General features: G+C 36.4%; 2 protein-coding genes across 3 annotated transcripts in view; one reads left to right on the top strand and one right to left on the bottom strand.

The window, feature by feature from the left end:
- Positions 1-65: 65 nt before the first annotated feature.
- Positions 66-6,821, bottom strand: LOC117417867 (AP-3 complex subunit mu-1-like). The gene is made up of 8 exons (XM_059035263.1): positions 6,802-6,821; positions 6,243-6,258; positions 5,475-5,646; positions 4,997-5,134; positions 4,734-4,819; positions 2,410-2,543; positions 1,553-1,608; positions 66-579 (listed from the first exon to the last, which is right to left on the bottom strand). Exons 1-8 carry the CDS (start codon positions 6,819-6,821, stop codon positions 566-568), a joined length of 636 nt encoding a protein of 211 aa, XP_058891246.1. The 3' UTR covers positions 66-565.
- A 906-nt stretch (positions 6,822-7,727) lies between these two features.
- LOC117418223 (adenosine kinase-like) overlaps positions 7,728-24,919 on the top strand; it is a 116,597-nt gene continuing 99,405 nt past the window's right edge. Inside the window, exons 1-4 of one of the 2 annotated variants that reach the window (XM_034031002.3) lie at positions 7,728-7,793; positions 7,984-8,061; positions 11,382-11,456; positions 13,155-13,208. In XM_034031002.3, coding sequence (XP_033886893.1) covers positions 8,006-8,061; positions 11,382-11,456; positions 13,155-13,208 — 185 coding nt within the window. In that variant the 5' untranslated portion in view covers positions 7,728-7,793; positions 7,984-8,005. Of the gene's footprint in view, positions 7,794-7,983; positions 8,062-9,333; positions 9,490-11,381; positions 11,457-13,154; positions 13,209-24,919 lie in introns of those variants that run through there. The other variant, XM_034031004.3, reaches the window with a different exon arrangement.

Genomic DNA, 24,919 nt, shown 5'->3' with positions numbered 1-24,919 from the left:
TTACAACACAAGGCAATATGTGCCTGTGGGAGGGTGCGGGTATTCACTGACACGGGAGACAGAAATGGTAGTTGACAACACCACACAGGTGCTCAGTTTTATTATTTTCTTTTGGTACTCTGGTGAGGTGTACCGATTTCGTTGAGCCCGTAGAGGGCGCTTGTGGTCCGTGGTCTGGCTACCAACTATGGTATCCAGAACCAACGGGGAATACCACGGCAGGGTACTCAGCTGCAGTCCCGCACTCGCAGGTGCTCACAAATTATAAAAAAACGAAAAAGGCAAAAAGAAACAGGGAAAATAAAACACAGTAAGGAAAAACTACAAAATAAATGTGCTGCACTTCGCAGCGTGAATCTCCCCAGTCGCCGCTACCCGTACGACCCGGGACTCCGTCCTACACTCTGCTGTCTCACTGTATAACAAATACTGGGGCTGCCCAACGATCCCCCACTTTCCCCTTTCTTTCTTTAAAATTATTTTCTTTGATTTTTCTTTCCGGGCCTTTGTTATCCTCCCGTCTGTTTGGTAGGCAAAGCGAGACCGCCTTGCTCGCTGTTCCAGTTTAAAGGGGCAGATCTGAGGAAACAACAGAGTGTTACTTTATAGGTTAGCAATCCCATTAAAGTCCGCCTCCCAGCCACTCAGAGAGGGGAAAAGCACACACACCCTCTTCCCCACCTCTCCGTGTCACCGCCATGACTGGCAGGCCGACCCCACGGGACTGCCGCCCCCTTCCTGCAGCATCGCGCATGCGTCAGACGGCCAGTCCAGGTCTCTCCCTGTTACAGTGCCAGATCATTTTTTTGGAAAGAATGAGCACAATCTTTATTAAACATGCTTTATAAAACAAATTTAAGAAAAAAACTATTCTGAACAACCTACTATCCTATGCTAAGATACTGTGTAAAGTTCATTAAAATAGTGTTACAGAAAAGCACTCGTATCACAGGCTGGTTATTGTGTTACTACAACTGAAATACTGTGTAAAGAATACAAATCAAAAAGGACAAGCACAATTGTTGGCGAGTGGTTCAACAGGATAAGGCAATAGTTTTGGGCATATGAATGTCAGTGTATTTTGAGAAACACATAATCAGTTATTTTCTTTAAGGCAAATGCCAAGTTAGAATACAATGTAACGGCTTACAGCATGAAAACAAACAGCAATATGTTTAGAAATATAATGGTGCAATATGGACAACATGGGACACATTGTAATATACATTGTTATTACATGCAAACTACTTGGCTGCCAAGGATACGATTGTTTAAGTGTACAAAGGTTTAAAAGTTCACATACTGCATGGTTAGATGAATCAGAGAAATAATATTGACAATACACTGTACCCCAGGGAAATGTGCAAGGTATGCTAAAGGAAATAAAACTAAATTATATTTAGCATTTTGCCTATAGCTATTTGGATTCAGGTAGCATAAGGGACCCTTACTGTGCCAGAATTTCTCCAGCCCTCTCAGTGGAACATGAAAACTTTGGCACTATACTTTATGTTCTAACTTGGAACTTTCCTGCTTTGGTGATATACTTAACTCCTTTGAACGGTTTGTACTTCTCTCCAAACATATCTAGACGATTCACTTTTATACCTAAACAAGAAAAGACCAGTTTTAGCATCTAAAACATCACGTGACAGAAAGGTTGACTGCACTACTAAACAAGATACAATTTTATATCAGACATAAATGCTCAGTTTTGTTTTAGCTCAGGAATGTTATTATTATTTATTTCTTAGCAGACGTCCTTATCCAGGGCGACTTACAATTGTTACAAGATATCACATTTTTTTTACATACAATTACCCATTTATACAGTTTTTTTTTTTACTGGAGCAATCTAGGTAAAGTACCTTGCTCAAGGGTACAGCAGCAGTATCCCCCACCTAGGATTGAACGCACGACCCTCCGGTCAAGAGTCCAGAGCCCTAACCACTACTCCACACTGTTCTGCAGAACCAACTTGTACAATACAGTAAATATGGTACCCTCCAAGAACAGGTAGCTGGTGACTGCACAATGACTGAGCCCACTTTAGCTAAATAACAGCTACTTGAAATACTTCATACTTTATTAATAAGCTGATAAAATGTCACTTTAAAAGATCTGAATCTTACTAATCACTACCGCCATTGGTAGACCTAGGCAGAATTACACTACAAACTGCATTAATATTGTTACTTGTCACGCATGCTTCCTCCACTCTCTTCTTACCTGAAATTGCAAGCTGCTGGATTCTGAACTGAATACAAACTGATCTGTTAATAGTGAAAATCAGAAATATCCAAATGAATTGGATTTACTTGCTGTATTAATTTCTTAACTGTTTTAATGTGTGAACAGGCCAAGTGTTATTCTCATTACTCCCTTGGCCAGTTTTAGTTGTTAACTCACTTCTGGGAGCCGACATGGTAATCCATCAGGCGGAAATTTCCATCCGGGGGAATGAAGGAGAGAACTCGCTCTGACTCCCAGCGCTTGAAGCGGACACAGGGGTGGAAACTGACATCATCCAAAAGCCTGGGGTTCTGTGGTGACATTTAGATACATGTAATTGGTATATAAGCATATTAAACTAGCTGCCTCACATTCATTATACAGCACAATGGCCATGGTCTGAACATTTAACAGTCACAATGCAAACTGATTTCTCATCAGGTCAGGTTTTACATGATGTCAACAGTGAACTGGCAAACTGCGAGCTTAGCAGTTATTCGACAATAACCTGTGTTTGTGTAAGTAGCCTCGATCAAGTTCTTTAAATTTTACGAGATTACAGTTACAAACTGCACTGTACGCATGTTTTACATCTCAAGAAAGGGAAAATTAAGTTTATTTATAAGAAAACAAATTCACCATGCACTGTATAAACGTTGGTTTAATTCCAAACAATATAACAATCACTAGTGTTTTTGTCAAAAGCAAATAACACATTAATGTTTGCTTGCAAAACATATTTTAAATCAAGTAATAATATTAAATATTGTATAGTGGTCACTGACATTAATGTAATACAGCCATTAACAATCTCCTGTTATAATATATATATATATATATATATATATATATATACAGTACTGTGCAAAAGTTTTAGGCAGGTGTGAAAAAATGCTGTAAAGTAAGAATGCTTTCAAAAATAGACATGTTAATAGTTTATATTTATCAATTAATAAAATGCAAAGTGAGTGAACAGAAGAAAAATCTACATCAAATCAATATTTGGTGTGACCCCCCTTTGCCTTCACAACAGCATCAATTCTTCTAGGTACACTTGCACACAGTTTTTGAAGGAACTCGGCAGGTAGGTTGGCCCAAACTTCTTGGAGAACTAACCACAGTTCTTCTGTGGATTTAGGCAGCTTCAGTTGCTTTTCTCTCGTCATGTAATCCCAGACAGACTCGATGATGTTGAGATCAGGGCTCTGTGGGGGCCATACCATCACTTCCAGGACTCCTTGTTGTTCTTTACACTGAAGAAAGTTCTTAATGACTTTCGCTGTATGTTTGGGGTCGTTGTCATGCTGCAGAATAAATTTGGGGCCAATCAGATGCCTCCCTGATGGTATTGCATGATGGATAAGTATCTGCCTGTACTTCTCAGCATTGAGGAGACCATTAATTCTGACCAAATCCCCAACTCCATTTGCAGAAATGCAGCCCCAAACTTGCAAGGAACCTCCACCATGCTTCACTGTTGCCTGCAGACACTCATTCGTGTACCGCTCTCCAACCTTCAGCGAACAAACTGCCTTCTGCTACAGCCAAATATTTCAAATTTTGACTCATCAGTCCAGAGCACCTGCTGCCATTTTTCTGCACCCCAGTTCCTGTGTTTTCGTGCATAGTTGAGTCGCTTGGCCTTGTTTCCACGTCGGAGGTATGGCTTTTTGGCCGCACGTCTTCCATGAAGGCCACTTCTGACCAGACTTCTCCGGACAGTAGACGGGTGTACCAGGGTCCCACTGTTTTCTGCCAATTCTGAGCTGATGGCACTGCTGGACATCTTCCGATTGCAAAGGGAACTAAGCATGGTGTGTCTTTCATCTGCTGCAGTAAGTTTCCTTGGCCGACCACTGCGTCTATGGTCCTCAACGTTGCCCGTTTCTTTGTGCTTCTTCAAAAGAGCTTGGACAGCACATCTGGAAACCCCTGTCTGCCTTGAAATTTCTGCCTGGGAGAGACTTTGCTGATGCAGTATAACTACCTTGTGTCTTGTTGCTGTGCTCAGTCTTGCCATGGTGTATGACTTTTGACAGTAAACTGTCTTCAGCAACCTCACCTTGTTAGCTGAGTTTGGCTGTTCCTCACCCAGTTTTATTCCTCCTACACAGCTGTTTCTGTTTCAGTTAATGATTGTGTTTCAACCTACATATTGAATTGATGATCATTAGCACCTTTTTGATATAATTGTTTAATCATACACCTGACTATATGCCTACAAAATCCCTGACTTTGTGCAAGTGTACCTAGAAGAATTGATGCTGTTTTGAAGGCAAAGGGTGGTCACACCAAATATGGATTTGATTTAGATTTTTCTTCTGTTCACTCACTTTGCATTTAGTTAATTGATAAATATAATCTATTAACATGTCCATTTTTGAAAGCATTCTTACTTTACAGCATTTTTTCACACCTGCCTAAATCTTTTGCACAGCACTAATATATATATATATTATGTTCAAAAAGCTTTACTGTATCAACAGTGATACAGTACATACCATAAATGATAATGTCAGGTCAGGCATCCCAGATAGCTTGATAGAAGCATCTATAACACCCTGGATTTCTGCAAACACTGTTGAACCTGACAAAAATATATGTATACATAATCATTCACTTCTGAGACATCATTTTAGTAAACCAGTGTATAAATCTTGTAATTCCCAATTCCAAAGAAACACAAGATTTATCATTCCTCCTCTATCTGAAACCCTATACATACTTTACTGAAAATGTTAATATGCATGAATACTGTACCTACCTGATTTGTCTAGAATAGCATCGATTTCTTCAACAACATCAAAGTAGGCTTCATTATTTGTGTACTTCACTTCAGCCCTTCTCCAGGGGATACCGGAAAGCTGTCCAGTAGGCAATGCCTCTCCAACATTACTGCTTCCTGATTTAAAAAAAAAAAAAGTACAATATAAAACACATTCAAATTACAAAATTAAATAAGATGATCATGTTTTTTTGTAGCATTCAAAATTAACTCCCAATCAGACAAACATGACAACAAAATGTATTTTGGGCCATATTTATAAAACATTTACCACTAGGCTAAAAATGAAAAGAAAACTGCTAATATAAGAGAATGAGCAAGAAATTACCAATGTGCATCCTGAGTTATTCATTTTAAGCTTTTTTAAAATGCACATTTAGTTTTCTCTCAAGAAAACATGGCCCTTTGCAAAAAGTTAAGGTTGAATTTATTCTAAACATACAAATATCTGGCTTACCTGTAATGGAATTGACAACAGATTGCAGAATTGTTGGAGGCCTGATAAGTTCTTTCAGTATGTTGGATTCTGTTGCCAAAGGAAAGCCATTATCTAGCATCTCCTCCAGAAGCTCAAATACTGTAACTACATTCTCCCTGATGGCTGCTTCAGAACACTCACCAAAGTAATCCTGAGTTAGAGAAACAAACAAAAGCACATTAAATAATTACCAAAAAAAAAATGTAAAAAATCACAGCAGATATTGAAGTCTATATTCCCTTTATAAAGTAAAAAACAAAAACAAAACTGAACTCTGGTCAATGTTTAAAATACAGTGATATAGTGGGGGAATGTTATAGAATGAACATTTTTAAGACCCAGAATACTGCCGTTTATATCCTTTAAGGTGAGGTGGGCTTTGAAATCAGTGAAAAGAGGAAAATGTAATCTTTGTTGTTTAACTAGGAAGAGAAAGACCAGAGGAAGCCACGTACTGGAAACTTACTGAGTTTCCTAATGAGGCACATCTATCTGTAACTGGTTTTATGACTCAGGCATTGTTTGTGTGAAAGCTGAGATCTGCCTTTATACCAGTTTACTGTGTGCTGAAAAGCTTTTGAAACCTGGCGATATATATTAAATGTGTTTTTCTCTGTTGGTTGTAACATTGTTTCACTTGAATCAGTAAACGGTTTAGCCATTTAAAGTACTGTATTATTAAATAAAGTTTAGGTAGTGTTCCAGCTCAGAGCTAGTTTTAAAAAATATATAACTTTTACAGCTAACCTTCTGCGAATGGGCGCTATTAAGAATAAACAATAAAGTTATCAAAGTCACACGTAGAAAGAACACACTGTCACACTACCTACTTTTTATCTCTAAAAACAACTAACTATGATTCTACAATGTCTCCACTCACAGAACAGTATACTGCTTTGTAAAATAATGATCTAACTGGACTAGCTCCTATCTGTGTCCCACAGCCCACACACTCACTTACACCAAGCAGAGCAAGCTTAGCATGCAGTAAATAGAACAAAAGTCAAAGGCAGTAAGGCATGACCAGGCCATAGATAAATACAAAGTCCTCTAGCAGTCTGTGCTGGCCTGGGAAAGCCCTTTTTCTTTTTAACTTCAAAAAAGTTCTGCCTGTTATGCAGCCTGTACTTAGCAGGTTTTAAAAATTGCTTGGCTGTAGGGGGTAGTCAATTCAAAAGTACTATGAATAAGAAACAGTTTCCACACTTTGTACAGAAGATTTGTTTTTCACAAAGCTAACAATCCACTATTTATACAGGTGTCAAGATTCAGCAAAAGTGAATCTGTAGCTTGTTTTTTTTGTTACCTCTGCAGCACGGGGACCATTTATCTTTGATGTGAACTGGTCATCTATGGCAGTGGCTCAAAAATCTGATCCAATAGTCATTGAATTACATTTTTTGTATACCTTATTATATACCTACATCAGCACCAGCACCAGACTGTGGCATTTACCTGTATTACACCTTCCGGCACCTCCCCAAGACTCACCTTTTCAGACAGCACCTGGAGAACTCCTCTTTTTTCCCCCCTGGACACTTATCACTCTTCCTTAAATGCGCTTTACTTGCTCTGTCCCCTATTTTACTGCATTAAATCCTTTACTTTAGAGTACTGTTGTATGTTTAAAATTTTTGTGAAAGCTGTAGGTAAATATTAAAAAAATAATAAGAAGAAAAAGAAGATACCCTAACTCCAGCTCCTGATTCCCATTCACTCCAAGCAGTGTTGCTGTGGCAAATGGTTGCAACAAGGACCACACACAACTGGCGTCTATTTTAATGCCAACCTGAACCTCTATTAAATATATATATATATATATATATATATATATATATATATATATATATATATATATATATATATATATATATATATATTTGAATTATTCACGTATGTATGCATTATGGCAATGTATGTAGTCTACTACGTTACAGGGCAAGGCAACGTTAAGATGTATTATTTGTTTAGACAAACAACAGAAAGAGACTTGACTCAAAGACTTGACTCATAGGAGTTACGTTGCACAGTGCCAGTTATTATATAATAATATAGCTACCGGCATGTACAGAAACTGTAATTTTGTCATCCATTACCGCAGAGAGACATAAAAAGTAAACAAAAAATATGTATTACTATTAGTAACTTTGCTTTACCCCAACACACATTATAAATGAGGTAAAGATAGTGTATCCCTTCTTACTCAGTATTAGTTCCGGTCACAACATGTTCATAAACCTGAAACGAGGTGACAAGGGCGCGGATTCACGCTGTCTATAGAAGTGCCTTTAAATTGTGGTGCTAATACTTTTATTATTATTTTTATTATTATTATTATTATTACGGAAAAATAACATTTCAGAGATTGAATTATGATAACATGATTTGCTGTTAATTTCAGTGTTTTCATGGTGTTTTAAGGCAGGCATTCTCTGTGGTTAGCAAAGGCAATACTTTATTTTCCTTTTCTTGTTGGTTCTCGGTGAAGGTGGTTTTTGCGTGCGGTGAAGATGGCAGCAGGGGAACCTCAGGCTAAGAAACTCAAACTTGAAGAAAAGGAAGTAAGGTAAAAAAAAAAACACAACTCATAATATTTTAATTTAAAAAGTATATGACGTGCAATGTTCTATCTGCTTCAGTACACGCGGTTTCATTGTGGTGCTTGAACGGACATTCATGCTGTTTTCTAAGGTACCCCCAAATAAGTTAATGATTTCATTTTGTCTTCGCATTTCAACGTTTTGCACTAAGACGGGAACTATGCTGTTTGACCAATTAATTGTATTTCTTTTTGATAAAAGGTTTTTTTTTTTTAAAAAAATGTGTTTTATTTGTGCGTATATTTTAACTGTGTTTTTCAAAATGGTTTATTGCGCTTACAGCATACCTTAGAACGTGTCTTCGTAAGGTATGTTATAAACGTCACATGGTGAAGGTCGGCTGTATAAATTTTTATAGATGACACTTATAACTGGTCCAAGTTAAGATCAGCAAGTTGTTACCACGTGTCTTTTTGGGGTGTGGGGGGGGGGGGGGCTTGTTTGGCCTGTCAGTGAAACATACAGACCAACCCTGAGTGTCTTCAGTTTCATATTTTGAAACGTTCAGTCCAATGACATGTATGCAAAAGTCAAGAGTCAACGTGGACATAATTACAGGGGCTTTATTTCGGTATTGTTTGTTAAATGCATTATAGTTTAAATTGTACTTGGTTAAATTAAATTGCTTTACTGTTTAATATCTGTACCACCCAACTGAATTTGTTAATGACAACGTGTTCCTCTTTGCTTCAGACCTTTCACACCTGAAAGAAATAGACAGCCAACATTAACAATCGTGACTGCCCACGATACCTGACTTGTGGGGTAACGTGTAGATGCAGAATTCATCAAGTGGCACCCCCTTTATTTTACATATTCGGGGCAAATAAAACAACACAAGTGAATATTGAAACGGAGTAGCTTGTTCTGTTTTCAATACAAGAAAGACAAATTTAAGGTAGCGTTCAAGTGTTGTATGAAACCCAAATGTAACCTGTCCGGATTTGAATCTTACCTGAAACTTCCTAAAAGCACGACTTTCAGTAAACTGTAAATTAAACGATTCAATACCAGTTTGGGGGTATCGTTGCAAGTATAACCCAAAGGTTAAAGGATCGTTTGCAGCAACGTTTGTGCATGTACTGTATTCCACCTAGTAAAAGAAATACAACACCTTCGCAAAAATGTGCAATTGTAGGACCCAAAATAAATGACATTACCGTAGCCAACTACATCCTCTTTTGTTACATTTTGCTCCACCCCCATCCGAGCTACCCAATGCGAACTCGAGTGGGGCGGGGGTTCCGGTTTCTCGAGCAAATTGATACAGAAAAGCACGTTTATGTATTGGAAATTAGCACAGATTAAAGCGGAGCAGAAAGCGTTTGTTTGTACACCCACTGTCAACAGCACTACCAGGGAACACATTTATTAGCAAGCATGCCAGCTTTAAGGTAACGATTTAAAGTGACAGTAGTATAAAGATTGCATTTACAGTTTTTCTATGTAATGATATATATGGCACGCAATATGTAATGTATTAGACCAGGGGTCTATATGATAATTTTTAAGTATTGTAATAATACTGCACTTTTTTTTTTTTTATTCGAGATTTTATTCGTCAGCATGTTTTTGTGTTCCCCTTTCTTACTGTATTCGTGCTAGTGTATGTCACATTAAAACAGAAGGCAGGCACGTACAGTTTAAATGATGGACAGCTAGCGTGTACAGTGTCAGGCGGTTTTTAGGTTATGCGGTGGTGCAGTCAAACTAGAAAATAGAACAACGTGTTTTTTTTTTCTTTTCTAAAGAAATGTATACCTGTTTTTACTAGAAATACTGAGTGCTGCATTCTTTATCCTATATGCTCAAAGAGCACACGAGATGGAAGTTTCAGACTACATGTGGAGGGACAGACAGACTGTTTCTTTGGAGTGGGCAGGCTGCTTCAGCCATGGTTTTGCTTTTTGTAATGTACTTTTGCAAACCTTTGTTTTCTTGTCGATTTTATTTAATTTTGGTCAATGTCAAGCAAAGTACTGTACTGCCATCAGGATGCAGCAGGAGTAGTAGTGAACTGGCTCTTCATTGAAAATAGAAAAAATATTGTATTTAGAATAGCATAAACCAGCTGTACATCTTAAAACCCTAAGCAAAATAAACATGTATTAGCTTTTTATATATTTTTTTAAATTTCACCCTTTTGATCCTTTTAAATTGATTAATTCTAGGACTGTTCCAACTAAAAGTGGCAGGTTGGCTTTGCAGAGAAGGGAGTGCTGGCAGATATTGTTTAACAAATCTACATTTTATACTATAAATCCACAGAAAACTGATTCGTCAGTGAAACCAGACGGAACATTTCAGAAAGAAGCAAATACCACTATACTACGGAACAATAATTTAAACAAGTAATTAATTATTGTTACACATTTCAAACTTAACACTTAGGAAAGGGCTTGCAATTCCAGTTTAACATTTCATATTGTTAAAGAAATGTAAGTTATATATTAACATAATGTAAATTTTAAAAAAAACATAATTACAAATTCATTTCCACATAAACTTCTAATTTTTATTTCACATTTCTTCTGGACAGGTTCAGGAACAGCAATTTTATCATAACCATTTATTGCACTGATGTTAGATGTAAACTCAGCTTTTGCATTTCTTTCATTTTAACAATTGTTCAAACAAGCTTACAGCCACTTAAATTTTGCCGAAAACCGATCGCTGGCAATGATATTTAGTTAATCTGTTTTAAGTTTGACAAAATTATCAATAACTTTATTTTCTGTTGCTGGTTCACATTCCGTTGTTTTTTGCATTTCAATTTTTCTAATGCGACTTTCATCTGAAACATAGTCTTCACTGTTGTCTTCACTTACAACAGACACTATTGTTTGTGTAAGTGAGATGTCAAACTCCACAATGTGAGAAACAAACATTTGAACTGTTTGAAGTGTAACAAGAGTAAAAACTAAACCCAATTACCAAATGAACAATCAATTGAATCTCAGTATCGAACACATATCAATTAAGTAGCATAAAGAACGGCGCTCAAAACAGTGAGTTAGTCAAGTATATGTATGTATGTGTGTGTATATATATATATATATATATATATATATATATATATATATATATATATTATTATGTGTATGTATGTGCTTCAGTAAAAGACATATGGCAACCTGTTTACAATGTATTGCAATATGACTTAATTTTTTTGTGGGACCAGGATATTTGCCTTATGGTCTCAATGAGATTCATAATGAAATGTGATGTAATTAAAAAAAAAAAAAAAAAAAAAGTGAAATAATCTCTCCCTTTTTCTCTCCTGCAGCCAAAATGCTCTCTTCGGAATGGGTAATCCTCTTCTAGACATCTGTGCTGTGGTCGACAAGGACTTCCTTGACAAGTGAGTTGGAACAACATGGCCGACATGCACTGTTTAACTAAGCACTTGCAAGTTCAAAAGAGCAATGAACTTGCACCATACAACCAGAAGCCTACTACAGTCATCAGTAAAATAGTAATAATCCCAAAGCCACACATGTCTTTTACATAATGAATGAAATTATTATTATTATTATTATTGTTATTGTTATTGTTATTGTTATTATTAGTTATTTCTTAGCAGACGCCTTTATCCAGGGCGACTTACAATTGTTATAAGATATCACATTATCACATTAAGATATACAATTACCCATTTATACAGTTGGGTTTTTACTGGAGCAATCTAGGTAAAGTACCTTGCTCAAGGGTACAGCAGCAGTGTCCCCTACCAGGGATTGAAATTAAGGTATGGATTGTTTCTGTATATAGTACAATTGTTACTGGTTCCATTTTTAATTTTAACTAGTTACACACACATCTGTCTGTTTATATTTTCATGAAAACCTGTTGGATCTGTCAATTTTGTTGAGTGCAAAGGTTTACCCTGATGGATATGAGAAACATTACAATAGCATTGATGTACTGTTAGTGACTCATTGTAAATAGTTAAGTGTCATTGTGTTTGCCACCTATATTATATCGGGAATAGGTATCATTAGAATACTGAAACTGGTACTTTACATGTTTAAATAGACTATCAGTACATCAAATAAACCTATTACTGATAGATTTAAAGTAATTCATTCCTGTATTTAGGTCTATTTTCAAGCCGTGTACCTACTATATTTTGTAGGCAAAAAAACACACCACAAAAAGCCTGGTATTATATTTTTGCTTTGAAAAATTAAAGATAAAAGCTGTGGGAGCGCATGAGTGTTGGGCAATGTGATCAATTTAATCGTTTTTTTTTCACTAGTGCGTTGGCAAAAAATTAAATCATGGTACATTTTTACTTTCTTGTTGGGTGGAGGCCACTGACATAAGTTATTTAACGTTGGCCTTCCTACACTTAACAGCTGTAATTGGGTTTGGATCTGACATTCCAGCCACCTAGGTAGGTGGTGTTGAAAATACCATTTAAGAGCTAAGCTATTTTGTTACTTTGAACAATGGAAAGTGCACATCAACAGTTTCATTCCTTATGTAGGAATCCAATATTGTTTGGTTGCCTTTGATCTCCAGAGTACCGCCATACTGTAAGTGTAATTCCAATCCTGCTCATGCAAAGTTGCAGGTCACGTAGAGAACCCTTGCCTCGCGGGTTGGGTAGTTTGGTCACATCCATTGCTAGGTGACAGCAGGTGAAGAGGATAACCATGAAAGCAGGAACGCAGGTTACTGGTTGATCTGCAGTCCTCCTGATCCATAAGGGTTACAGTGGTGGGGTCACATTGTGCTTTTGCAGTTACATTCAAATTGGGTAGAAAAAACTGGGGTCAAAATAATAAATAAATAAATAAATAAAATAAATACAAATATTGTCAACATATATACCCATAGACAGTACAATGAGCCACACTAACACTACCAGACACTTTTTTTTTCTCTGAAACTATTAAACATTCTGGATCATATTCAGCCTGTGGTTTCCATTAATTTTTATTCACAATATTTTGAACATGTTTTTCTCATTTGGATGGATGTAGCAATGTTTAGAAATATCTAGAGAGTTTGCATGTAAAATGTTAAGTCATGTTTTCAATTTATTTATTTAAAGGTATGGACTGAAGCCAAATGACCAGATCTTAGCTGAGGAAAAACACAAAGAGCTGTGAGTGTGTTTCTGTATGATTTATCCTTTTTTTTCATATGTTTGTAAAAACATGTACTGAAGTAATGTAGAAAAAATTAAAAGATAAATGCAAGTGGTGAACTATGTTTTTATAATTCTTTGACCAGGATATTTGTTGTTAACAATTTAAAGTATATTGTTTTCAAACACAACACGCTACTGTAGACTATTGAGATTTAATGGTGTTAACAGAATACCATTGCAAAGAAAACCACTGATTGTTAAAAGTAGTACAGTCAGCATTGCACACAGACAGCATGGTACTAGCACAATGAAGTAGTTAAGTCTTTCATACCAGTGACTCACTTAATTGGTACACTGTCAAAAAATCACGTGTGTGTGTATATATATGTGTATATGTATGTATGTGTGTGTGTGTCTATATATATATATATATATATATATATATATATATATATATATATATATATATATATAATATATAACGAATACAGCGATTCCGAATAATTTTCCTTTTAAAGTCTCACTGAACTGTCACATTTCAGTTGAAAGCTGGTTAAACTTTTAAATCACACAATTTATGTTGTGCTGTGTGTATAATCTCCAAAGTGCTTTCAATTATAAACAAATTGTCGACTTTTAATCTGGGCAGGTGAGTTTCGCGTGGCAGCTCTACATCATAAACACATATGCATAACAGTAGTGTGTAACATCTTCATGTAGGGTTAAAAAAAAAAAAAAAAAAAAAGACGGAACCGACATTTATTTTGATTAAATTATGTTATTAGGTTCTGCAGAGTGCTTTTTGATTCAAAGGGAATTGTTGGCTTAACAGGCCAATTATCATCATGTATGTTTTGCCTCATCTCAATTTAAAGATTTTAAACCTCAACATCACTAGAGCGAAGAATTGTAACGAGGGATTTTTTTGAAACCATACATGAAGACGTTACACACTTTTGTTATGCTTATGTGTTTATAGTGTGGATCTGCGTCGGCCACGCGAAACTCATCTTTACAGATTAAAAGGAGACCATTTTTTTTTTAATTTAAAGCACTTTGGAGACTATACATACAGCACAACCTAATTGTGTGATTTAAAAATTTAACAGGCTTTCAATTGAAATGTGTCCGTTCAGTGAGACCTTAAAGGAAAATTATTCAGAACCGCTGTATTTGTCCCATCCCTATTATATAAATTAGATGAAAGAGCCAGCTGCCCAACATTTCGATATGTTGTACATATCTTTCTCAAGGGAGCATGTGTTAATGACCAGACGGTGGCTTATATTTTCAAATTCTTATAGTTTCTGTCCTCAATTAGTGCAAGCCCCTGCTGAACATGCTTAATGGGAGTGCACTCACAAGGATCAGTTACAAGGATCAGTTGCCAGAAGCTGAAGCAGCAGCAGTCAGACATTAAAATGAGCTCCCGCTCGCCGCCTTGTTTTTTAAAAAAAAAAAAAAAAGAAAAAAAGAAAATCTGATGTTTGAACACAATTCAAGGTTTGTTTGATTATGTGCTTGGAATTCCTGGTATATTCCAGAGAAATGTAACCAATGAGAACAGGAGCAGATATTTCCACCCTTTTCACTTCCAAGGTCAAACTTTTACCCGAGTACAATCTCTCAAGGCCAGCTGTTTCAACATTTTACCTTCTGGCTGTAAATATTTGAATGGATTTAAAACACAAGCTACGTATTTCTTATCTTGAACCCATACTTGTCAGAATGGATCATTCACCTTCAAAAATGTGGAAACTTATTTTATTTAGTCCAATTCTCCCTAAAATTATGTCAACATAGGGTCTACACAAGTTTTATAATATAGTATAGGCCAGCTTTGTATGCAACACCCTACACAAATGTACTCGCTGTATAGCACTGGTGCTGTGTCGGGATGAGTTATGCATTTCTGATATGCATACCTAGTATTCCCTTCAGTTCTCTCTGATCACTGTAAAGGTAATGCAGACTGTTCTAAGATACCCTTTCCTGTCATTTGTTGTATGCTTCAAGCAGTGACGTAATTTTGTGCTGTCAGGCAGCACTGTAAACAGTTTAAACCAGTGCATATCAAAAATGGCTCTAAAATGTAATGTTCTTCAGATATTAAGTTAAGAATAGTCTTCATTAATGTTCCCAGTGTGACCTCTCATTATTTTATTTATTCATTTTTTGTCTACAGGTTTAGGAAAGATAACACCACTGCAAACTCTTTAACAGTATAGGAATGATAACTACTCTCAAAACAGCAGAACAGTATAATAATCAAACATACCAATGTATGTGGAAAGTTACTTGGTACTGGAAGAGCTGGTTGGACCCAGATACTACACCGGCAAAGAATCCGCCTACTGGGTTTGCCACAGGCAGAGTTTCTAATCTGTAATTGGAAGATGTTGTATTCTGTCTGTTTTGTAGCACAAAAAGCAGCCTTGTTAGCCAGACTGCTGACAGATTTGCGTTTGACAGGGTGTGTTTGGCGGAAGCTATGACTCCATTCAGTCCTCTTACCACCTGGGCCAAAATAATTGTCAGGGCAGATTTGTATAATGGCTTTGCAAAATAGAATGGACTTCCAAAAGAGACCCGTACAGTTCAGAGATGTACTTTGCTTAACCTGTGGAAAAGATCACTTTTTCAGGTTTACACACATTTCCCATGGCCATCACAATGCACATAATGCTTTAAAAACACAACATGGGCCTCCTTTTGTAGTTATTTTGTCCTTTAGGTTATGCCACATGATGGCTGAAAGACAAGCATTTGCCAAGAATGCTGCCTGGAGATCGTAGCTGCCTTCAAAAGTACCATGATCAGGGTGAAAATAAATGGTCTGTACTTACCCTTGATTATCTTTCTGTGCCTGTGTCGCTACCCCTTATGATTTAAAAGAGAATCTTATCTGAAAAAATGTAATGGAACCTACAGTTTGCACATACTATATAAACACACACAATGGTGTGTGTTTGGCAAGAGGCACTGGGGTGTTCCTTTAGTAACAGTCTTCACATATGTGGCAGGGTGATTAAGATTTTGATTAACACATTTTAAATGGGTGGGGCTGGGGGATAAACACACAAAGTGCTGAAGACACCCACAATAGAAATGTTAAGAATATGATCATTGTGACATGCTGTACTTACTAAACACTTGTCGCTGGACTTTATATTTCATTTAATTTAAACATTTTGGAAGGACGTGTGAAATGTACTGTGTGCCTGCTTATTTCTCAATATTGGTCTGCAGGTTTTTTTTGTTTTTTTAAATCCTGTTAATCCTAGTTATAAGGTGACTAAGTATTAATATCTAACTAAGAAATCCAAAGTCCTATGAGTTTTTTGGAGAAGGCCCCTAGAGGCCTGCCAGATGGCTTATCTTATCCAACATTAGCCTCGTCAGTGTGGTGTCAAGCGAACCGTATGTTAGGCTGGTTTAGTGTGTAGGGAGTGTGATTATTAAACTTTTTTTTTTTTATACTGCTGTTAAACCTTGGGTGATCTGCACAAACATAGGAAGTATTTTGTGTGGTAGACACAACAATGTAATGTGAAGTGGTTTGGATTCTTAAGAGAAAAAGGATCCTTCTGCACTGTTTCAGTCCTCTTCCTTGGAGTGCTTGGTGTGAAAGAGCAACAGCTGACAGAACAGGTGGGCTCTGAAAATGAAGCCTTTTGACCTTTTGTGACCATTTTGTGTAAACATCTTACCTATAGAGTTGTAACAAGTATATATTTTTTCTTTTTTTTTTTTTTTTGGGGGGGGGGGGGGGGGTCATTGTAGAACTTTTAATAATTACATTTGGTCAAAGATGTTCACATGGCATATGATATGTATCTTATGAAAAATGTCAGCTGTCTAAAGGGCCCTGTTTTGCTGACCAGTCTATCTTTTTGTGACCCAACAGCACTTTGTAGTGCTGCCACAGCAGGTTACTAGTATTGGGGAATGTGGAATAGGATATTGCGAGTAGATGCCTTACATGCTTTACATTACCTTATTGGACCTAACCCCCCCCCCCCCCCCTCCTTAAAACATGAACATGAGAATGTGTTTTGCTGTACATTTAATTTACACAAGAGATTATTCCCCCAAATGAACCCCAGAATTGGTGTGGTTTGCTTGCATGAATGCATGCAGTATACACTACTCCAAAAGGACAGCAGAGGGTGCTTGCTGAAAATAAACTTGCAAGTACTGATTATTTTCTATTTATTTTTTTGCTACATTTAAATTTCTTATTTCTGCTTAGTTAAACTTTGTTCAGTTGTTGCTTGTCATTTTTAATAAAAAATTAAAACTGTTCTGTTCAATGCTGCAGATGGAATTTGGCTTTGACATACAGCATGTGGAATAACTACAGAACTTTGTATCTTATTGCGAATGTACCACTTTTGATCTCAGTTGTGTCATATTTGTTATTTTTGAGCTGTCAGATTGATATTATGACTGTACAAGAGATAACAAGTAACTAGTCGTTGTACGGTACGTTCTGTTTAAACAGAAGGAGCCGTATTACAGAACAATTTCATGTCTACAATTTTAAGTGTCTCATCCTATCCTAACATAGTTAGGAAATCCTACCTAACACCAATCTTATTCGTAAACTACTGCTAGAGTCTGAATAGTACGGATACAGCTTGAGCTTCAGGTAACTCCCAAGACTATACATGTAAAGTTTACGGCGTCTAAACTCCATTCAGTTGTGGCAAAGAAACGCAGGGCTCTACATTTTACTCGGAAAGAGAATAAGGTTTTAATTGCTGACAAATCTAAATCTAGTTAACAACAATACATAAATACTGGTATTTAAAAACAAACAAACAAAAAAAAAAAAAACAGCAATACTCACTGAATTTCAGTCATAAACACCATTTTATTTTAATTAGGAATGCCAACAGACAACAATATCTCAGTCTAAAGTGAAGCTAAAAGTAAAAAGTACTGTGATGTTCATGCCTCAGGTGTGAAAGAAAGTGTGTAATATAATTGTGTAGGCTACATCAAAGTCCAAACTTCTCTTTTGAGTTACATTTATATGAGCCGCTGGTTATAGTTCAATGGAGTATCTTGCTGTGTAATACAACAACATGCCAGAATTTACACAGGCTACTTCATATCTTATTCATCACGCATCAGTAAAGTTTAAAATATAAATTCTCATAATTATCACAGTCACAGACAGTAAAGCGTGCCTAACTCCCAACTCCTTGCTGTCCTTTACATAACACAATAAGCCACCTTCTCTCACAAGAGGTGGGGCTAGATCTAGACGTTACACGTAGCTCTTACTGTTAAAGGTGCACATCCCAAAATATACTAGAATATGCTGTATATAGTAAGACCTAAATGCCCAGAAATATTTGTGCAATACAAAACTTAAAATCAAAAGCATAACAATAATACATACACATAATTTTCTCCTTTGTTTTTTGCATGGTTTGTTCAGATCTTGCAAACCTAACAAGTTTCTTTTTCTAACTGTCAGTTAAGAAAGGTTCCACCAAGTCCTAAATGTTAGGAAATGACCAAGTTAGGAACATTCTATAAAATAAGTTTGGAGAGCATTTTCTGCAATATCAACTCTCCTAAACTTGTAGTTAGGACATTCTATCTCTGAAGGTACTGTAAGAATGTCACTTAGGATGCTTTTGTAATATGGCCCCAGATGTCCAGTTAAAATGAGGAGTAGCCCAGAAATATAAACTCAGAAATATTAAGCTACAGTAAATTGTATAAAAGGTTTTAGGCCATATTTTTTTCTATTTGATTGGAATCCAACATGGGCCCCAGCCATCATTCATCCTTGCTACTGTAGATTGCCACATTTAGCACTGGATCTGTTGCCTTTGTCAGCATAGCACTTGGATTATATATGGCAACTGATCCAGATCCCGTCATTGACACTGGTGGCTGCAGGGCTTCTTGTTTCTTGTTATTAATCCACAGTAATCTTTCCACTAACTAGATGCTGGTGCAAAAAATATTGTGCAAGCTTGATATTGTTATGATAATTAATTTATTTCCCCCCCAACATGAAGGCAAGAAATGCTGAGCTGGTGTAAATGCTACAGTGTGTTTGCTTTATGTCAAAAACCTAAGCACTCTGGCGTTTTGAAGGAGTCCCATACAATTCTGCCAAGAATGACACTTCAAATGCTGTGCATAATTATAAGCAAAAGCTAATCAAGTGCATCGTGTAAAGTGAATGATCTAAATGGCCTGCAATTATCCTGAACGCTGGTGCCTTCAAGCTGTGCTAGAGAATTTTTCTTTAACTTTCCAAATGCCATGAGTAATGTGCAAATTTATTTGCCATCTTGAATCAAACCATCTGACTCATGGCTACTTGATTAAGATTTTCAGTACATTTCTCATTGGTGCTATGTCTGCTTGCCTTATTTTGTGCACCTGTCTATAGATTATTTTTTATTTTTTATGAAGAATCAATATGATTATATATACATTTAACCATTTTCCACATATTAGATTATAAAGTATTTGGTAGAATGAGCTTTTGTTCTCAAATTTCCTAACAAGTTTGGCAACACAATTTCAGTAGTGAGGTTTAACTGGGGAATGCTGCCATCGTGTGGTAGAATCTGGTATTTTCATATTCTGAACTGAAGGGAATTACTAGTATTGTTTTGCACTGTATGCAGTTCTCAGGTACAAGATTGGGTTGATTTAATCAATTTATATCCCGCTGGGGTAAGACACCACTGGATTAATTAGTGTTACAGCACCCGGGTATCCACCTGTTTTGGGGGTAATCCTGTGATAACCACAGATGGTGGATGATTCCCAGTGCTATAAAATGCTGTAATAAAACCCAGCTGTGGTTCATCCTGGCAGGGTATAGGTTGATGAAAATGAACCCTGTGTCATCTGAAGCTTTATAATTCAAATTCGATAAGCAGTCTTATTTCAGTTAAAGAGCCCACTGTCTTCAAATGTGGTGCACAGCAGATCCTGTTATCCACAGTGTTTGGGAATAATCTGATTCTGTTTAATTTGTTTATTTAGCAGACGCCTTTATCCAAGGCGACTTACAGAGACTAGGGTGTGTGAACTATGCATCAGCTGCAGAGTCACTTACAATTACGTCTCACCCGAAAGACGGAGCACAAGGAGGTTAAGTGACTTGCTCAGGGTCACACAATGAGTCAGTGGCTGAGGTGGGATTTGAACTGGGGACCTCCTAGTTGCAAGCCCACTTCTTTAACCACTGGACCACACAGCCTCCTACAGATTTAAGCCTCCAATGAAAGAGCCATTGGGGTCCATTTTACTTGTGTCCTGTTGGTGGCAACACCAGAGCATCAATAGCTCCTGTAATGGATGTTAAAAGTGAGAAACAGTAGTTTGCAAACACCCTGATGTAATGGATACAGATTTTACTACTACTTAACCAGCTGAGAATCGCTCGACAATATGCAGGAATGTTAACTTTTTAATTACCTTATGCTGTCGGGAGACTGGATGAGTTCACCTGAATACAGTACCACTGAAAACAGCACACAATCTCTGTGCCCCATGGCTGAGGACGTTCTCTTTCTGGGTAACGGTGGATGGATATGCCTTGTGTGGGTAAAGCCAAAGGAGATGCGTTACCTGGTACGGACAGGAGGTGCTGTAAACTTACTGCTGCCCTATCTACATCTCTGCCAGTTTTCTTGTAGTTCCAAGTCTCATTCATAATGAAACCACCTCAAGCGATATAAACTGTCATAGAACTATTAGTTTTCTATTCTGGGGAATAGCAAATTCCGTTTTTACAAAATGACCAATTCCATTTTCACCCACTTTGTATCATTTTATTAATAATTAAACCTGACGTTTGAACATGAAAATAATGTTGAGAGTTAAAATAAGTGCATTTTATTACCACAGTTGGGTTTTTTTTGTATTAAAGCCAAGATTGTTAGACTCTTGTTGCTGTAATAGTAAGTAAAGCACCTGAAGACACTTCAAACATGTCATAATGTTTATAAACATCACTCGGCTCATTGCTGGCATTAAAATAAGCAGGAAAGCCTAATTATATTAAAACAGTTCAAAAAACACATGTCCAGCACTGTTGTGAGAATCCTATTTACAGTCTTCCACTAACACTGTAATTCAGTCTTATTGCTGGCATTACAATAACAATAAAACATACTAAACTGTTTAGTAGCAGTCCAGCAATGTCATGTGAGAGTAATCCTATTTACAGTACTCCACAAATTAGTATCATTTTTAATGGCATTAAAATAACCAGGATAAAATATTAAATGCTTTGATAAAAAGAGGGTGTGCTGACTGATTCGTTGCTTTACACAGGTTCAGTGCTGTGTATTGCCCAATTTGTAATTAAGTAGTGCCCCTTTTAATGTAAACGCATAATTAATTCTCCCAATTGTTTTTTGTTAATTCTGCCTTATCTGTTTAACAAGAGGTGTGTCTTCAGACAGAGTATTGCAAGGAGAAAGACAACAATGCAAAATTCCATTCCCACTGCCTAATTCCGCGATCGTGGAAAATCAGTAGTCCTACTATCATGTCAGATTTTAGAATCAAGGTCAAATATCGCAGTATTTAGTACAGGTGTTCCTGTGGCTGAAGGGATGTTTGAATTGAAACTGTACTAAAGAATATAAATTAAAACACATTTTTTTTTTTTCTGTTCAAAGGTGTAGCCAGACATCACAAAAACAGGTTCCCTCTTGCCCAGTACTATAGATAAGAAAACATTTCAATGTTTCTTAATCACCCAGTGACTTCAGATCTATATCGGATACTGGAATGGGAATTGCATTGACTATGTACTGTAGGGTCTATCATTGTACCATCATGCTGGCCCTGTGTTTTACATTTTTCAGTCAGAATTCGTGAATAATTAATTGTGCCTTTTTTAAAAGGTTCTCATATTTTTACAAAGGCATACAACCAGCCTTTATTCATACTAAATGCAACTTTAATGTACATACAGTAAGTAAACTGTACATTATGCACTGTAACCTAGCGATTGTATAAATTATTCATGACCAGCTTATTACCTCCTGTGTTATTAGCATTCAGAATGGAGAACCTTGTTATTGTAGGGATTTGCCCACGGGACTCCTGTAGAAAGCAAGTTCCGGACTCTGGTTACCACTTCACAGAAACGCTGTGACGGCGACGGATGCTGCCACACATTATTAAGGTTCTACTGCTGCACTTGCTTCTGGGTGTATCTCTCTTCAGAACTGGAAGGTGGACATTTTGTATTTAAAAACCACATGGCATTTCATTAGTATGTGCATCTGTCTTTTGTATTGTATTATAGGATGACTATCTCCCCTCCATAATAATTATATACTTCTACCTGTTCTTTAGCTCGGAAGTGTCAGATTCAGATACAAAGACATGAAATGAGAGTATGGGTGTAAAAGTTGTGAGATCCAATGCAATGCACCAAGTATGTTTTTATAGTGAATTGGAACATGCATTGATTTTGTGGGTTTTTTTTGCCATTTTAAAAATCATTGCAAACTTTCATGATTTGTAGTTTGTTTTTTTTAAATGTAAACCTTTTATAAACTTGTAATATATAGAAGTGTTCTAGGACCAGAAAGAGAACCTTGTCAGGAAGTTAGTGCTGACATGTAGCTTACAGTATAGACTGCCTGTCAGAGTTTTAAACTAGCGGCAGGCACAGCACTGAAAAATGTGGCCACAGTAGGCATAAAATAAACGGTCTGTATTGTGTTAGTGTATTATTATTATTATTATTATTATTATTATTATTATTATTATTTAGTATTTATTTGTTATATACATACACACACATAATATTCGTATAAAAAAATCGCCATTCAAGATATTGAGGTTCTTGCTTTGAGTATTGCTTCTGAGCTAGAAATAGCTACCAGCAGATGGCACAAGAGAAACAAAAAAAATCCTGCTCTCCACTTGAAAGTACCCTGCAGTTTTTTACACCGGCTGTGTGCAACATGGAGTGCTTCCTTACTCAACATTTTGGTGTGATAGTAACGGAACCTTTGGTATCTCAAGGTTATGAGTCTGCACAGAGATGACCCAAGTTCCCAGATCATAATCCTGCACTGTCTGGCTGTTCACTTTACATAATGTGCCCTGTGAGAGGCTATGTAGTTTTATATCTCTTCTCCCTTTTCATCATTTTGTGCAGTTAATTTATTCTTGCCTGAATTACCATGGATAGTGACCATGACATTGTACTGTATGAGTGTGCCTTCAGTAAGCACACCCAATTCAACACTATTTTTATCTTCATGTATGTATATATGTGTGTGTTTAATATATATATATATATACACACATATGTATGTATGTATGTATATATATATATATATATATATATATATATATATATATATATATATATATATATATATATATATATATATAATATATTATATATAATCTGTATCTGTTGCAGTATGTTCAGGTACTAGATGTAAAATAGCAGTAACTATAGAGATGCAGAGGTAATCGGGCAAAAAATGTGTTGCATTTTGACATGTCATTTTCTTTACATTCGAACATTGAGTGACGCTAATCCTGTGTCGTCATTTGTAGACTAGTAAATATCTTAAATTATCACCCTGCATGCCAGTAGAATTTTTGCCCATGTCATAATCTTGATAAATTTAGCTCAATGAGGCTGTTCCGTAATTCATGGATACTTTGGAATACAAATTGCTTTTAAGCTTGCACAATATGTTCCAGCCATAATAGAGAAGTTCTGTGCTTTGAACCAACCAAAGAAAAGATGAAGGAAGACTAACAGTGTAGTGGGATATGTACCTTAAATAATGGGTAAACAGCAGATTATGTTATCGAATAACAATAAGCACAACTATTGGCATGTATGAAGTCATTCCTATATTTAACAGGAGCAACTCTGTAGGTGGCATGGGAGTTTTGTGGGTTCTTGAATGTAATGCCAAACTTTTGTGGAAAACATTTAGCTAATTAGATAGTGGGTATAGATTTAGGTAGTAGAATATCCCTGTATTATAATCTGTTAGTGTTAATTGTCACCGTTTTTGTTTCTGGTAGTTTTAAACAGGTTCTGTGACGTGTTAGATTGAAAAGTAACTTCTGAAAAGTACATGTTTTTGCCAGGAAACTCATCTATTTATAAAACGGATGTTATTGACTTTCTTTTAAATAAATTTAAAAAAAGATAAAAGCTTCAACCTTAAGGGAACATCCGAGCATAAGCCTTGAAAACAGAATAATGAATGGTACTGTCTAGAGCTGGGACAAGTTTCAGTGTGAAATGAGGCATTGATTTTAAACCGATAAACTGTACTGCATGAAGGAATTACTGAGCAATGTAACTAGGTAAAAGTAACAGCAACATCTTACAGTAGTACTGTTTTGAGCAATCTCAAGCAAGGACACATTAAGAGATATTAACAGAGTGGTCTGTGAACTCATAAACCAGAGTTTACAACTTCATATAGTGACAACATACATTTTAGATTAATGTATGCATTTATGCTGGCCCTGTTAGGGATGTGAATTTTAAAAGTTTAAATGTATAAACTCTTAAAGAAGTGGTAAAATGTTTAATAATATGCTAGACGTATAACCGTTCACATGACATGTCACCAAGCACATATTTTTTATTCACTAATTTTAGTAATTTATCACCAGTAGTCCGTCGCGTCTCAGACTGCTCTAGTGCCACAGTAAGGGCGGATATTATAAAAAGG

The sequence above is a fragment of the Acipenser ruthenus genome, chromosome 13 (assembly GCF_902713425.1).
Source record: "Acipenser ruthenus chromosome 13, fAciRut3.2 maternal haplotype, whole genome shotgun sequence".
Lineage (NCBI taxonomy): Eukaryota > Metazoa > Chordata > Actinopteri > Acipenseriformes > Acipenseridae > Acipenser > Acipenser ruthenus.
Note: the sequence above shows the minus strand (reverse complement) of the source record. Positions and strands in the feature narration are given on the sequence as shown.

Bases quoted from the DNA above. Each gene is read 5' to 3' on its own strand.
- LOC117417867 (XM_059035263.1), bottom strand. From the start codon at position 6,821: ATGGTCCCCGTGCTGCAGAG. The intron at 4,820-4,996 runs GTAGGTACAGTA...TATTTTTGTCAG, and splicing joins TGCTATTCTAGACAAATCAG to GTTCAACAGTGTTTGCAGAA. The intron at 2,544-4,733 runs GTATGTACTGTA...ATGTCACCACAG, and splicing joins ACCTGACATTATCATTTATG to AACCCCAGGCTTTTGGATGA.